The 15,751-nt window shown below is 46.7% G+C and overlaps 1 protein-coding gene across 3 annotated transcripts in view; it reads right to left on the reverse strand.

The window, feature by feature from the left end:
- Positions 1-3,541: 3,541 nt before the first annotated feature.
- Cds2 (CDP-diacylglycerol synthase 2) overlaps positions 3,542-15,751 on the reverse strand; it is a 53,407-nt gene continuing 41,197 nt past the window's right edge. For all 3 annotated transcript variants that reach the window (XM_055607466.1, XM_055607526.1, XM_055607591.1), the window contains exons 8-13: positions 15,564-15,651; positions 14,457-14,525; positions 13,284-13,436; positions 10,894-11,013; positions 10,428-10,531; positions 3,542-10,187 (exon numbers count right to left, since the gene is read on the reverse strand). In XM_055607466.1, the coding sequence (XP_055463441.1) occupies positions 10,055-10,187; positions 10,428-10,531; positions 10,894-11,013; positions 13,284-13,436; positions 14,457-14,525; positions 15,564-15,651 (667 nt within the window). In that variant the 3' untranslated portion in view covers positions 3,542-10,054. The remainder of the gene's footprint in view (positions 10,188-10,427; positions 10,532-10,893; positions 11,014-13,283; positions 13,437-14,456; positions 14,526-15,563; positions 15,652-15,751) is intronic.

Here is a 15,751-nt window from a genome sequence, read left to right on the forward strand (position 1 = left end):
TCCATCTGTCTCCACCTGAGCTCCATGAGACTCTGTGACATGTGCCCAGTGTGCAGACAGGACATAGTACAGAGCAACACCTCCTAAACTATTCACCGAATGAATGCTGGTTGCCAAGGCCCATTTGAAAGCTCCAAATAGAAGAACACTAGATGCAGGCATGAACACCATGGCCCTGATGCCACCGCAAGGAGCTCCTCAGAATAAATGCATGCACTTCCCAGGTGGACCGCTGACCATGTGGTCCCCACTTTAGTTGTACATAAATACTCTGCTCCTGGTACTAACACAGGAGAATCAGGGAAAATGACTATTTGGTTTCTCATCAACCCTAACTGGTGGTTGTAATCAGGTTTTGTTAGTACTATGACTTAGCTATAAAATGTCCCCAAGAGCTTACACTGAAGGCTGGGTCCCCATGCTGTGGTGCTATTGAAAATGTTCCCAAGGGCTCATGTTGAAGGCTGGGTCTCCATGCAGTGGTGCTACTGAGACATGATTGGAACGTGAGGAGGAAGCTTGCTGTGGTAGGGCACAGCTGTAGTCCTGTAGCTGGAAAAACTGGCAGGAGGATGGAGACGTGGAGGCTAGCTTGGGCTATATACCAAAACCCTAGCTTAAGAAACAAGATGAAAAATAGGTTTAGAGGGTGCCAATATCATCAATGCATTAATACACTGGCAAGTTCATAGCTGAGTGGGCTATTAGCAAGTGGGGCCTAGCTGAAGAAAGATTTCTGGGAAATGTACCTTTGTATCTCTTGTCCCTGCCTCCCCACCACCACCACCACCACACCTCTCTGCTTTCTGGTTGCCTTGAAGTCAGCACTTTTCTCTGACAAAGCCCTTCCACCATGATCTGCTTGCTTTGCTACAAGCCTGAAAGCTATGAAGCCAACCAAATACAGAATAAAACCTCTGAAACTGTGAGTCAAAATATACCTTGCCACAAGATTTTTGCCATTTTCCCCATTGTCACAGCAATGGAAAGCTAACACATCAAGAAAACAAATGCAATGGGCTTTGTACCTCAAATACTGGCCACCCATCATTTGCTAGGTCCTTATGCTAGAATGGGTATCAAAGCAGATGCTGAGACTCATAGCCAAACTTTGGGCAGAGTTCAGAGAAACTTACAGAAGAAGGGGGAGATAGAAAGACCTGGAGGGGACAGGAACTCCATGAGGAAACCAACAGAGCCAAAAAATCTGGGCTCAGGGGGTCCTGTGGTGACTAATCAACCAAGGACCATGCATGGAGAGGACTTAGACCCCTGTTCAGATATAGCCCATGAGCAGCTCGGTCTCTCTATGGGTACCCCAGTAAGGGGAGCAGGGGTTATCTCTGACATGAACTCAGTGGCCAGCTCTTTGATCAACTACCCCTGGTGAGGTGGTCTTACTAGGTCACAGAGAAAGAGGATCCAGACAGTCCTGATGAGACCTGTTAGGCTAGGGTCAGATAGTAGAGGAGGACCTTCCCTATCAGTGGACTGGGGAAGAGACATATTGGGGGGAGAGGAAGAGGGTGGAAACAGGAGATGAGGGAGGGGGCCACAGCTGGGGTACAAAGTGAATAAACTGTAATAAAGAGTAATAATAAAGAAAAAAATTAAAAAAGAAAAAATAGTCTCATCAAATAAAGGCAGAGGCCTTTGTCCAAAAGGCTATGGTTATAAGCCCCACTGTTCTCAGGCATTAGTCCTGGTGAGGCTAGTCCTCTCTTCCTGGAATTTGGATTTGGCCCTATCTTCAACTCTTGCTTCTAGGACCTATAGTCTGCCAAGGTAACAAGAGTCCTAAGGCAGGAAACAGGGAACAAAGGGCCACACACAGGCCTTTTTAAATGTGCACTGTTATACAGCTAAGTGAGCTGGGGAAGAGCTGGGAGAAAGAAAGAAATCAGACAGAATGACATGTGCTAAGGGCAGGAAATGAGTGTCTGGACAAAGAAGAGGTGACCACCATGAGTGGACAGCAAGATCAGGGTCTGAGCGTGTCCTCCAGAAACCGTATGAACAAGTCTGAAAACTCCAGCTGTGGTGGAAGGAGTGATCAGCAGAGATGACCACATGGCAAGGAAACAGCCAGAGGCTGACAGAATTTGTCAGGAAAATGGGGCCTTACCCAGAGGCCCAGAAGGCAGAGTGGCCATGCCAACTACAGATGAGGTCACATTACTGGCTTGTAGAACAGAGATGATCAGAGAACAGTTAGAAAAGGCCATGAGTTGGGTTTGGTCAAGTAAGGAAGTACCTGCAAGCAGAGGCCCTGTGAGCACTGGCAACATGAGAACGTGGTGACTGATACCCTCAGAGTGACAGGAACACCTAAGAAACCAGAGGAGCACAGAGAGGCTAGGGCAGAATGCCCATCTATGAGATGGACAAGTAAAGAGTCGTTCAGAAAGAAGGAAGGCTGAGGAGGAGCAACCACAAAGATGAGGAGAATGCCCGGATTGCTGGCACAAAGACCTAGGGCAGCATTGGAAGGTTAACCCTGGCTAAACCCTATCCCCTGCCAACCCCATTCCCGGAAGTAAACACACCAGCTCACCACATTCCTGTCCCACCTTCAGTCTTCACACACCTCCTGGGTGTTGGGGAAAAGGCTCAGCGGCTAAGAGCACTCGCTGTTTTTCCAGAGCACCTGGGTTTGATGGCCAGCAGCCATGTGTTATTTTACAACCACCTGTAACTCCAATCCCAGGGGATCCAATGCCATCTTCTGACCTCCCTGAGCATCAGGCATCCAAGTCTGCATATATATACATATATGTAGAAAAAACACGTACACATCAAATTTTAAAGAAAAATGACTCTAATTTAAATTTTTTTTTTAACATATTAAAAAACAAAAACAGTTCCCAGTGCTGGGGAGATGGCTCAGAAGGTAAAATGCTTGCTGTACAAACCTGAGTTCAGATCGCCAGAACTCCTAAAAGTTATGTGGACATGCCAGCCTGCCAGTAATCCATACTGCAGGAAGCAAAGACAGACTAGCCAAAGGCCAAGCAAAGGCTCAGCCTGACGCTGCCTCAAAACGTAAGGAAGAGAGCAAATGAGAAGACACACACGTCACCCCGGGGCCTCCACACACGTGCCCACAGACACAAGCACATCATTCTCACACACGCAGGCAGCAGAAACAAAAACAAAGGCGCCACACACTTTCTGACTGGCAGTGTGACATATGTGTGACCTCAGCATTCAGAGGTGGAGATGAAAGGATCTTAAGTTCCATGCCAGCCCAGGCCACATAATAGGACTGTCTAAAAACACAGAAACCAATCCCTTGGGAATACAGAAGTGGCTCAGTGATTAGAGGCACTGACAGCTCTTCTAGAAGACCCAGATTCAATTCTCCACACCCACACGGTAGTGCACAACCATCTGTAACTCCAGCTGCAGGAGGGATTTGAATACCTTCTTTTGGCTTCTCCAGGCAACAGCCACGTGTGGTACTTACACACACATGCAGGCGAAACAACCATACATATAAAATAACTTTTTAAAAGGGCCTCTTCAATCAAAAACCACAATCTAGAATTTAATATATGTTTATTTGTTTAATAGGAACATTCAGGTATATAAATAAGGTAAATACTTTCCAATATACAATATATCACATTCTTATACTGTGCTGAAAGGAATCTACAAGTGTGTTCAACACCAATCCTAAGTGCAGAGAGAAAGGTCGGACATGGTGAAAACACTGACTTAGTGAAACCGGGTTGAAGAAGTGGCACGACAGTAACACATAAGCACATGCCTATCTGGGGAGACCCAAGGTTTGTCATGTGGATTCCACACATCCAAGTGCTGAGTCCCAGTGCGCCCGGTCTGAGGCAGGAAAGCAGCCAGGCAGTGTGAGATAACTGAATTCAGCAGGTCCCTCTGCACAATGGAAGTGGCTGAGAGACTGTCCCAGGTAGCCTCCCTCTTTGCCACTGTGATCCCCGCTGCTGTTTAGAAGGTGTCGAAACTGGGTCCACGCAGACTCTGGAAGGAGCCAGGGAGTCCCAGCACTCCCAGGATGGATTCTCCAGGGCGTTTTCTGGTCCCCTCAGCCACCAAGGAGCACTGAGCTGGTCTGAGTCTACCTTCAGTAGTTTAAGAACGTGTGACTCCCATCCCCAGCCTAGTCCTGCTGCTGTCCCGGTGTCTCAGGAGTCCCTGAGTTGGACAAAGAGCTGATGCCTTCCTTGCCTCCACTCTTTAGACACTTGCCCAGTGTGAGTCAAGACAGAAACTGAGGAATGAGAAGAAACGTCACACAGAGGACTGTCATGAACACATGTGCACACTCAGCTCACTGCAGAAACTCTCCTAGCCCCTTTCTACATCGCTGTTCCTTAGAGTAAAGCCAGTAAAAGCAGCACACAAAGCCTGTGGGTGAGGAAAAGGTATGCTAATGAGGAGGGCAGGGAGGGCTGACAGGGTGGCACCTAGAAGCACAGTTTCACTGAGGGCAGGTGGCCAGGCGGGAAAGCCTTCTGAACACTGCACTCAGGAAAGTCCTCGGAAGCCGCAGAGCTGGGCTTGGCCAGAGTAGAGGAGGGCAGTGCCCCAGGACCTCTGCTGGCATCAGACTTTTCTTTCCAGATAAAGGACTGCCTGGTCCATCAGATGGCACAATGAAGGAGGAAGGGCCAGAGCTGGAAAACTCCAGAAGAGCAGGGGAGCTCCAGTATCTGTTCCAGCAATGGGTCTGCAGGTCCCATTAACACCTGGGACCCGCCACTGCTGGAACCAAAGTTCTCAGTTACCATCACGCAGTCTAAGAACCTCCTGGGTTATATTAGCCAGTGCCACTCAATCAAGGTGAAGGCTTGTCACTCTCTCTCCCAATTAATTTCCCGTGTCCATTCAGAAAAATGAATTAAGCATTTCTCCATTCATGATTAATAATCTATGTGATATGTGATTCTTTGCTAATCTAGAACAGACAGAAACACTCCAATCCCCTGTCCTCAATAGTCACCTGCTCTAAACTGTTCTTTTAAGAAAGAAAAGTCAGGAGGTTGGTAGCATACACCTTTCACCCCAGAATTTGGGAGGCAGAGGCAGGTGGATCTCTGAGTTCAAGGCCAACCTGGTCTACACAGAGTTTTATAATAGCCAATGTTACACAAAAAGAAAACCCTGTCTCAAAAAATAAACAACAACAAAGAAAGAAAGGCAGGCAGGCGGAAAGACAAGGTGGAATGGTTATGGTGTCAGAGCACAGGTGGAGCTTTAGGCTTCTGGCTGATGCACAAAGCTTCAGGTTTGTTTTCTCTATTCCTGAAAATATCCACTTGTAGAGGAAACCAGGGGTTCCAGAGCTACACAACACAGTAAGGCCTTGGCTGGGGAAAGTGGGGTCCAGGACAGGACAGGCCCTTGCACCCTTCCACTCTGGGTCCACCAGGTCAGAACAAACTGTGAACATTCTTGACCATGGGAAAAGAAGAGCAGAAGTGCTGAGCAGCCTCACATCATCCAGTCAGGCTGGCCTCAGTGCTCTGGGAAACACCAAGCTCTTAGCATTGGACTGCTGAAGTGCTGCTCTTAGGACAGTATGGTCACTCTACAGGACACCTGTGATGGCAGGAGCATGTGGTGACTGAATACCCAGCAGCCCATCAGTGGGGGCCAAACTACTCACTGAGCTCAATTTAAAAACAAAAACAAAGAAAACTACCAATATTTATTGAGTGCTTACTATGTGCCAGGCACCTTGCTAAATGCTTAAATGCATTAGCTCACTAAATCCTCACAGCCAGCTGGCTGGAAGTGAAGGCTGCCCGCAGCCTAGAACCTGGCCAGAGGTAGAGCTACCTAAACCTCTAGTCTGGCAGTTCTGTATGTTCTCAATCTCTAGCACAGAGCTTCTTCTGGATTAAAGGAGGTAACGCATGCAAACTCTCGGCACTGTGTCTGGCACTTATTAAGCACTATATGAGTGCACGTATTAATAACACACGGCTGCTATTTCATTGGCTGACGAATAAGATAAAGAGGCTGGCACATAGGCACCTGATAAAGGGCAATGATGGGGGCAGGGTCTTCAAATAGCCAATGGATTTGAGGATCACTGGCCATGAAACCGTAGCTTTTGTGTATTCTGCCCTTCTAAGTCTTAAAATAATCCCTATGTCCTAAAGCCCTAACACTTCAGCACCCAAGCACACTCATGGAGACTGGCTTGCCCAATAGAGAACCATTCCAATGGTAACAGCCTCCACCCGCAGGAGCGCACAGAGCCCAGGTAAGGTCGCTCCCAGTCAACTTGAATGGAGGGGAAGGCAGACCACATTCTAACAGAATGACTGGGTCAGCAGCTATGGATGATCCCGAGCATGGGCTCACCCTGCTAGACTGTGAGTGAAGACTACCCAGGATGTGGCAATGAATGGGCCTAGCAAAGCCCTTAAATAAGAACCCTCCTCTGCCACTTGGTCTAAGCCCCAGCATGCCCCTGGAAGGTGCCCACTCAACAAGGGAAAACTGAGTCAAGAAGTAGAAGCTAATAATCTCTTTTCTGAAGCTCTGCCCAAGATTCAGCTTCCTGTCCAGCAGCTGTCGGAGCCTTCCGGGTGGAGCTTTCCGAGTGGAACCTTCCGGGTGCTCTCTGGAGCCCTCCGCTCCAGGTGGAGTACACCCACCCAGAGTTGACTGTCTCAGGCTGTGTCTACAGCAGTACCCTAGCCATCCTCTCATCCTGACCTGGAAAGAACAAGAACCCTGGATGCAAGGAAACTGCCCTCCTCCCCACATAAGCACAGTGTGCAGGCATGGTGGCCACAGACAGGAATTACTCTGAAAGACAAAGACAACATGGCCTCAGATGTTACTAACCCAGCAAGTTTTAGTTGTAACATCCTACACCGGTAGTGAGGAAAAGGCTCTCCTGGAAATCCACCTCAGGCTGACTCTGTAAGGAACACAGTGACCTCATACAGAATTGTATGTGGCATACTCGTCCGAAGTCCTTAAGTCACTCTTTCTCCCAGCTCCATCAACAACAGGGACTGACCTCAGCTTGCCAGGGGCTCAGGAACACTTCAAAGGAGGTCCCAGGCAACCCAGCAATTAGCCCAACACAAGGTCTTTGTTTGTTGGTTCTCTTGAAGTACACTCATCAAATTCTCTTTCATAATATAAGCCAGGTTACAGGATGAAAGTGAACAGGAGCAAGAGATCATAAGAACTGTTTCACAGTCCACCTATAAGAGGACACCTATAAGATGTGAGATTCCACATCTCTGAAGCCTGGCTCACATATACTCCAGTACATTAAGAATAAATACATTTTAAATGTGGTTATAGAGCAGAAACTAAAAGGCTGAGAGTATGAGACAGAGTGTGTGTGTATGTGTGTGTGTGTGTGTGTATGTGTGTGTGTACTTGTTCTCCCAACTTCCTTACATGATTTCTTCCTTCATGATTCCTTACATGATTTCACTTTCAGAAGTAAAACACAAATTTCTTTTTCATACTGAAGCGGTTAGGAGGTTGAGAAAAGCACACACAAAGGGAAGGAAAGGCCCAGTTTTCTTGAGAACAATCATGAGCAGAACTCATGTGGGAGGCACCCTGGCTTGTTCTGACGTCAGCCTGGTTTCTGGGACCACACTGTTCACCAAATCCTTACCACACCAGTTATAGGCTCCTAGGCATCTAAGCACTCCCCAGGCCGCGCCTGGCTCGGGGCTCCAGAGCCTGTTGGAAGAACACTGCAGTGTTTCTGGTGTTGGGACCTCAGGAACTAGCTAATCCTGTCCTTCAGGCATACTGTGAGATGTGGTACTTTCTGGTTCCACCCCATGGCTCTAACCTGAGATATATCAGGGTATGAACAGATGGCATACAAACTGAAAAACAAAACCCTTTAAATTAAAATTGCACAGTATTTACAATCACATAAAGTGGGAAACAAAGCCATGCATTAAAGTGACAAACACTGAATTCGTGACAAGGAAAGGCACAAAAATTTATTTCTGACAAAACAAAATGAGTGTCAAGCAAGTCCTGTGAGCCACTGAGATCTGCAGGGTGTAGCAGTCTCTGGGATCCCGCCTGTTTAATGGGACAAACTCCATGCTGGACAGACACAAGGCGGCACTGCTCTCCTGGCTACTGACTGGGAAAGTTTCCTCTTTCAGAAGACTGGAACCTCAGGAGGAACAAAGCCCTCGCCGACAACTGCAGTGAGCCCTGGCTTTCAGATTTTTAGGACACCAGGAGCCCTTCCTCGAGCCTCAGCTGCTGCTACCCGAGCGAGTCTCAGCTGCCGGGGAGCGGCATGCCCTTCTCTATCTAGTTTGGTGATCCAAGGTTATTTTTCAATCAAATAAATATAGCCTCACTCCTAATCACTGCTGAAAATCTTAAGAAGATACTGGCTCATCTTAAAGAGCAATTGTGAAATACAGCTCAGTGTATTTCCTTTTTTGAGTCCCCATGACATGACTCAATAACAACAGGGGCCACCAGTGACAGGAACTTCTTTGTAGATTTACACAACTGGTGAACCTCCAGGCTAAGTCAGAAAAGGAGAACGCTGAGAGCAAAGCTCCCACCCAGGGTCACACCACAAGAACCCAATCCCAAGACACCAACATATTCTGTTCAGCGTGGCCCTGGGAATTGAGAACAAAAAGCCACAAGGCTGACATGGAAGTCAAAGGTGAGAGGCAAGAAGCTGTCCCCCACCTTCCTGCCCCGTGCAGGGCGCAAGATGGTTCAGGACAGACAGTCTGGGGGCTGTCTAAGCATTGGAGGAGACAGAAAGGCTAATTGGAAAACAAACAAGCACAGACCAGTGCTTAAGCCAGTCACTGTGCCCCTCTTGGCAGTGGGCACACCATGGCAAGGCCAGGCTGTTAAACGCTTGGTGAACAAGTTCTTTCCCTGCCAACTGCTCCATTCCACAACAGTCTCAACTTAAGATTAGGAAGGAAAAGAATACTCACAGGTTACATAAGCAACAGCAAAAGGTCCCCCAGAAAGTGCAAACTACATCTACACTGGTCACATTTCATAAAAAGTGTACACTGAGTCTTGAGAAGATCCAAGCCTCTTGACAGATCAGGCTTGTCACAGTTCAAAGCAGGACGCAGGGACTTCTGTGAGAAGTGCGGGTTTGACTGAAATCATGTACGAAACAAGTGAATTTAAGACACACAGACACACACTCACCTCAAGAGTACTATATACACAACACAGCAGCAACACAGTGGGCTTCGGGGCAAAGGGCTCCCCACTCTCAGGAGTCCCCAGAATTCAGAATTCAGCAGCAGCAAACATGACAGCCTCAGCTCTGCAGAACTATGAAGCCACCAGCGCCTGGGTGGCGGGGAAAGGGCTGTGACAGTGCATTCTACTGCAAACACTTGAAATATTGCAGTATGAATTTCTTTTTCCAGATTTCATAAATTCTCCATGCTTTTTGAGAAAGACGAAGTCTGAAATCTTCCTTTAGTCTGCATTATGAAAGCAAACTCTAAGCAAAGCTCACGTGCCCTCTGCAGGATTTCAGCTTGGACGGGAAGCTCATCTGATCAGTAAGCCTCCCTCAGTTTTACAGAAGGCAGCCCACCACTGCTCCCAGCCAGAGATGGCTGAGGAGCCCCAAGGAAAGGTGTCAAGTAGACCAAAAGCAGAGGCTACCCTGCCCAGGGGGGAAGTCCCTCAGCTAGTCAGGCATGGATGACTGTATGTTCTCTCAAACAGCACAGAAACACCTGGACGGGTGGGGGTTGCAACCACCAAGCACGCACCCTGAGTGGGCAACACTCCTTCACGCTGTTCAATACCTACATTAAGAAACCCAAATGGGTCTTCCCTGTGACTTCTTTGCAACTCAAAGCTATAGCTTACTCACAGCCCACATTATAAACAGACTGTATATACAGATTTTTAAAAAATAAAACACAAATTAAAAAGGGAAAAAAAAAAAAGACAGTGAGTTGAAGCTTTTCATTATCTAAGTCACAGCAGCTGGGCTGGCCTTGATGACCTGCCCCTCACTCAATCCTGCTCCAGCTCTCCTGGCCATGGGTGGACTCTGCTACTCATCTTCCAAGGCAGATGTCAGAATCCCCTTATCAGTCAGGTGAGACTTCAGTGTATTGAAGATGTGGAGCTGCTGATCCGGCCGCAACGTCAGAAACTGCTGAATCAGCTTGCTCGGGTTTGGGCCCCTACAACAGAACATGAAGCAACCCTGAGTGGGGCCAGCTGCTTTGCTGGCCCAGTTACCCATGTGCTGTCTGATCTCTGAATTCACTCTCAGAGGTGGAGAGACCTCAGAGAGCCTTTAAACAGTAACAACTGAAACCTCACTCATGCTTAGGCTGGTTTTACTGAACCACCTGAGACAAGTTCGAGGATTTCAGAGTTTGAAACCCCACTCATCTGGCTCAGGTAGAGGGGACACGCACCTGATAAAGCTGGCGATATACACGTTGACAAAGGTGGCCATCAGGTACTGGCAGTCAAAGCGATCCATGATGCCTCCGTGACCAGGAATGGTGTTGGCGAAGTCCTGTTTGAGGCAGAGGGAAACATGATGAGCCTAGGCTCTCCAACAACCAAATTCCACACTAATGGACCCACCCCATGTCCAAAACCCCGTTGGGTAGAGAAGGTGATGGAAAGAGGCATAGAATCAAATGAACAATGGTCAATTAGGAAATGTTCTTTTTTTGAAAGAAACACTAATAAATGAAAACCTGACTTCCTCTCTTACTGTCCCCAAATTGAACACATGGGTCAAGAAAAGCATACATTTTTAAGTGCCAGGTGCATACGCTGGCATGGTGAAGGGTAAACACTGACAAAGCAGGGCAGGGGAGAGACTGGATGGGCAACAGACAGGGGTGAGGGGCAGGGCGGAAAGTTCCCTACTTTAATTTTAAAGGCTCGCTTGAATCCACTTGCGAAGAACCCTCCAAATGGGCCGATGAGCGAGGCAAAGGTGGAGAGAGCGATGCTGTGGATCTGGAAAGGGTACATCCTCACCGTTTTCTGAGAAGAAGTGAAATCAAAATCAAGAAGTGTGCAAGTCTGGCTTTTCACAGTTAATGGGAGAAATTAATAAAACCAGTTCTCTATTTTTTTAATCCACCAGAAGACTGAAAGGAAAGACGGTAGGTTCTATGGTTTGGAGCACCAAAGAACCTAGGTTCAGTTTCTAACATACATGGTGGCTTACAACCATCCATAACACCAATTCAAGATCTGATGCCTTCTTCTGGTGTCCACTGGCACTGCACACACATACACACAAGCAAAGCACTCACACATATAAAAGGAATGAGTCTTAAAAAAAAAGGGAGAAAAGGAAAGGAAAGCGAAAACTGGCCCATGTTTTTAGGTCTCCTCATGGTAGACATTAAGATATTCTGGCCTGGAGTGGACGCAAGTGCCTGTAATCCCAGCACTTGGTAGGTAGAAGCAGTAGGATCAGGAGTTCAAGAGCAGCCTCAGCTACACAGAGAGTGTAAGGTCAGACTGAACTACATAAGAACCTGTCTCAAACAAACAGAAATTCTCGAATCAGCTTCTTATGTTGCTTTGCAAGCACTGTATGAACAAAGTCCAGAGAATGTAGCTTACAGAAAACATAATTTCAAAAGGATGAGTATTTCAGCAGTCTTCTCAGAGAACTGTGGCTATTCTTTACCTTTATGCCAGAACCTGACACAGATAGTTCCTTAAACGTTAGGTGCAGGCTCGGGGGATACTCATCAGTTAAAGTACTTGCCCTATAAGCAAGAGGAATGGAGTTCAGATTCCCAGAATCCATGTAAATGCTGGGTGTGCATGGCAGCCACCTGTAATTCCACACTTCGAAGGGAATCCAGAGCAAGCTGGCTAGCAAGATTAGCCATAATGGCAAGCTTGTGGTTTGCTCAGGAAACCCCATATCAAAAGAATAAGGTAAAAGAGCAACTGAGGAAGATTTCTGCCATCAACCTTGGGCTTCCACATATATATGTTTATTTATATACACCTGCAAACATGCATACATTCATGTACATAATCACAAACAAACATGAAAAGAAATATAGTTGCAAGCCAGGTGGTAGAAGGATTCCAAGTTCTTAATGAGATATTGTTTCCCAAAAACAAAAGAAAAAAAAAAGGTACAGTGTGAAATCTAAAGCCCTCCTACTGAATGTTCTGTGCTTCTTCACATAAGTCCATGGTCTACAATGCCCTGCTGGTGGTTCTTTTATCCAGGCATGACTATGGAACATTATTTACTGGTCAGTATTTCAGAAACAGTGGCTCATGCTGGCCTTGGAGACACACGCCTTTGATCCCAGCACTCAGGAAGCAGAGGTAGGAGGATCTCTGTTACTTCGAGGCCAGACTGGTCTACAAAGTGAGTCCAGGGCAGCCAGAGCTCTGTTACACAGAGAAATACTGTCATCCTGTCTTAAAAACCAGAAAACAACAACAAAAGAAGTGCTGGCTCACTGTTATGCAACTTCCACATGTGGGCACACTCTGTTACGTGATGCCAGACGGCTTTTAAGTGTCACAACGCCACTATGCCTCACAGTAATAGGTGCACACTTTCAAACTTCTCATTTTCACCTGAAATGCAGACTTTTATCATTGGTTGCAACTGCTATCAGTCATTTTCTTTGAAGTGACAGTTACTTCATTCTTCTCAAGAAAAACACCCATTCCATACCCAAGTCTTTTCTAATAAAACCTATGCCAACGACTAAGCAGCCAGCTGAGCTCACAACTTAAACAACTATACATGTTTTCTCCGTGGGACACTTGTGCTTCAGTATTTGGCAGAAGTATTTTCTATTTCAGTACAGAGAATATTAAAATGGTGTCAGGGATCAGGAATATCTTAATGAAGTTACTAATTTTAGAATCCTATCAAGGGCATTCACAAGAGCAACTAGCTTGTCTGCATTCACTAGGAGGGTACAGCATGAAGCAAGCAATGGCCTGCCAGCCCAGGCAGCGCTTTAGCTTTAACTCACACCCATTGCCGTAAGGTTACCCACCACTGATTCTGCATCATCAAGGACACACCAGCCCAGTGAAAGAGGCGCACGTTACTCAGAAAGCAGCTGGGACTTCACAGACCCCTTTAAAGAAACCTCAGGGTCCTCCAGGAGCCACACAATCTGAGAACCGCTCCTCAAAGAGACAGGGAGTTGGGGAAAGGCCTTCTCTACCCTGATCCTGGCATAGAGCTCAGATGGGGAAGCTACCATCTCTGGAGGGAACTCCTCTGTGCAGCCACCCATGTAAGTGTTACGTACCCAGCCTACGACTGACTGGATCACCCCAGGAAGGTTGTACTCCTGCAAGCGGAATAGGTCAGAGGGCTCACAGTCCACAGTGAAGCTGTTGGTGTCATTGTTGTATTCCACAGGACACACGAAGCATCTGTACCCAGACATCACATAGGAGAGCTAAGGATGAAGAGCAGAGGGACAGGCAAGAACACCAGTTGCAGATACTCAGCCTGGCTGGCCAACAGCTGACTGGCCCACGATTCTCAGAGAGCCTCCTACCTTGTCCACTGTAAGCCATGGGCTCAAAGACGTTTGTGTTTCACTATGTGTATTTTTTTTTAATTTTTATTTTTTTATATTAGTTCCAGTTTATTCACTTTGTATCCCCCCTCCTTCTTTCCCTCCCAATCCTACACTCCCTCCCTCATCTCCTCCCATGCCCCTCCTCCAGTCCACTGATAGGGGAGGTCCTCCTCCCCTTCCATCTGATCCTAGCTTATCAGGTCTCATCAGGACTGGCTGCATTGTCTTCCTCTGTGGCCTGGCAAGGCTGCTCCCCTCTCAGGGGGACACGTGTATTTTACCTGAACTGTTAAGCAAAAAGGTTCATATGTCTCACTGGGGACTCACATATATATGTCCATATATGTCTTAAAAAAAAACCCAGGAAAGATCTGAACAAAGATGTAAGACAATTCTTCCCACCTGGGGAACCCTGCCCCATCGTGCTATGATTCTCTAAACTCAGTGCTACATGGAAACCATGGTGGGGGTGTGAAAGGTACAGTGACAGCCAGCCAATGCTAAGAGAGGGCCTGAGGATCAGTCACAAAAAATGATGTTCTCCAAAGGGCTAGAAGATTGTGTTTCTCCAGGAAAGTCATGTGTACAAGAAAATCTGAGGTGAAGTAACACATCTCACCTCACCCCTTACTCCAAGTTGCCAGAATCACCCCAATCTTAGTATGACATGGTGTGTGGACATAAGAGGACAGATAAGGTATACATGGACCCTACACAACTGCTTGAAAGCTGGCAGGTGTCATGCCAGTTACAGAATGTGTTCTTCTGGGCAAGGGCCAGCATTGGGCAGGAAGACTCTATACTCTGGGAAGACAAGTGTCTACTCCTGCACAAGCCTCTGAAGATGGTGTGAAGCCTTGTCCCTTCCCCATCCAGATGGGAGCTACCACCTACCAGAAGGCCAAACACCACAGTAGCAAAGAAGCCCCCAATGAAGCCTTCCCAGGTCTTCTTTGGAGAGAGCTGCAGACAGAAAACACACTATCAGCAAAGAACACTCTGTAACTCAGATTTGGTGGTCCATCACTTATGAAAAGTATTTCCAGGGCTGGAGAGATGGCTCAGTGGTTAAGAGCACGGACCCCTCATCCAGAAATTTAACCTCATCTGGGTTAAATTTCTAGCACCCACATGGCAGCTCACAACTATCTGTAACTCCAAGATCTGACACTCTCACACAACTATGCATACAGGCAAAACACCAATGCACAGAAAAAAATGAATGTAAATAAATAAAGTATTTCCAGCCAGGCATGATGGTATTCTTTTGTTGTTGTTGTCGTTTGTTTTTCGGGACAGGGTTTCTCTATGCAGCCTCGGCTGTCCTGGATTTGCTTTGTAGACCAGGCTGGCCTCAAACTCAGAGATCTGCCTGCCTCTGCCTCCCTGAGTGCTGGGATTACAGCTGTGCACCACCATGCCAGGCTAACGCAACACACATTTAATCCAGTTTTAGGGAGCCGGAAGCAGGAGGATCTCTGTTTAAAGCTAGCCTGGTCTACATGGTGAGATCTAGGACAACCAGGGCTACACAGTGAGACCCTGTCTCAAAACCATGCAAACAAGAAGTATTTCTACATAAAATCAAACTTCAATTCATCATGTACTTTCAAAATTCTCCCCCAAAACTGTTTTTTCTTGCTTCTTATCCTATGTTCTTCAGCTTAGTTTTCTTTCTATTCTACTATTGACTAACACATTTATTAAATTATAAAAATTATCATTATTTAATAACAAAAGTCACATAAAGAGCAAAGCCATAAAATAATGTCTACATACAAATATTTTCTTTGGGAGATTTTTTTTTTTGAAATAAGCATTTGCCTGTGTCTCTTTCAGCTTTTTTGTTTGTCTGTTTTTCCCTCTAAAATATCCCCAGAGTAACATGAAGACAGGACTACAATGGATACACACCAGCTAGAGTTCCTCCCTGTCCACTGACATGCCATGAGAAAGCATCACCACCTACTAGGACAACCCATGTCACGATGACCCACTTACCTTAATGAGTGGGGTCCGACCAAAGAAAAAGCCAAACATATAGGCCATAATATCATTACAGATGACACACGAGATGGGGACAATGAACCTAGGAAAAACCCAAGACAGGAATAACTCTACCAAGACAATCTCAGAAGTCTACCAAAGAGTGTCAATAACAAGTCAGTACAAAATAACTCATGGTGTAT

Source organism: Psammomys obesus, unplaced genomic scaffold (assembly GCF_907164565.1).
Source record: "Psammomys obesus unplaced genomic scaffold, mPsaObe1.curated_primary_1811, whole genome shotgun sequence".
In the NCBI taxonomy this organism is placed as follows: domain Eukaryota; kingdom Metazoa; phylum Chordata; class Mammalia; order Rodentia; family Muridae; genus Psammomys; species Psammomys obesus.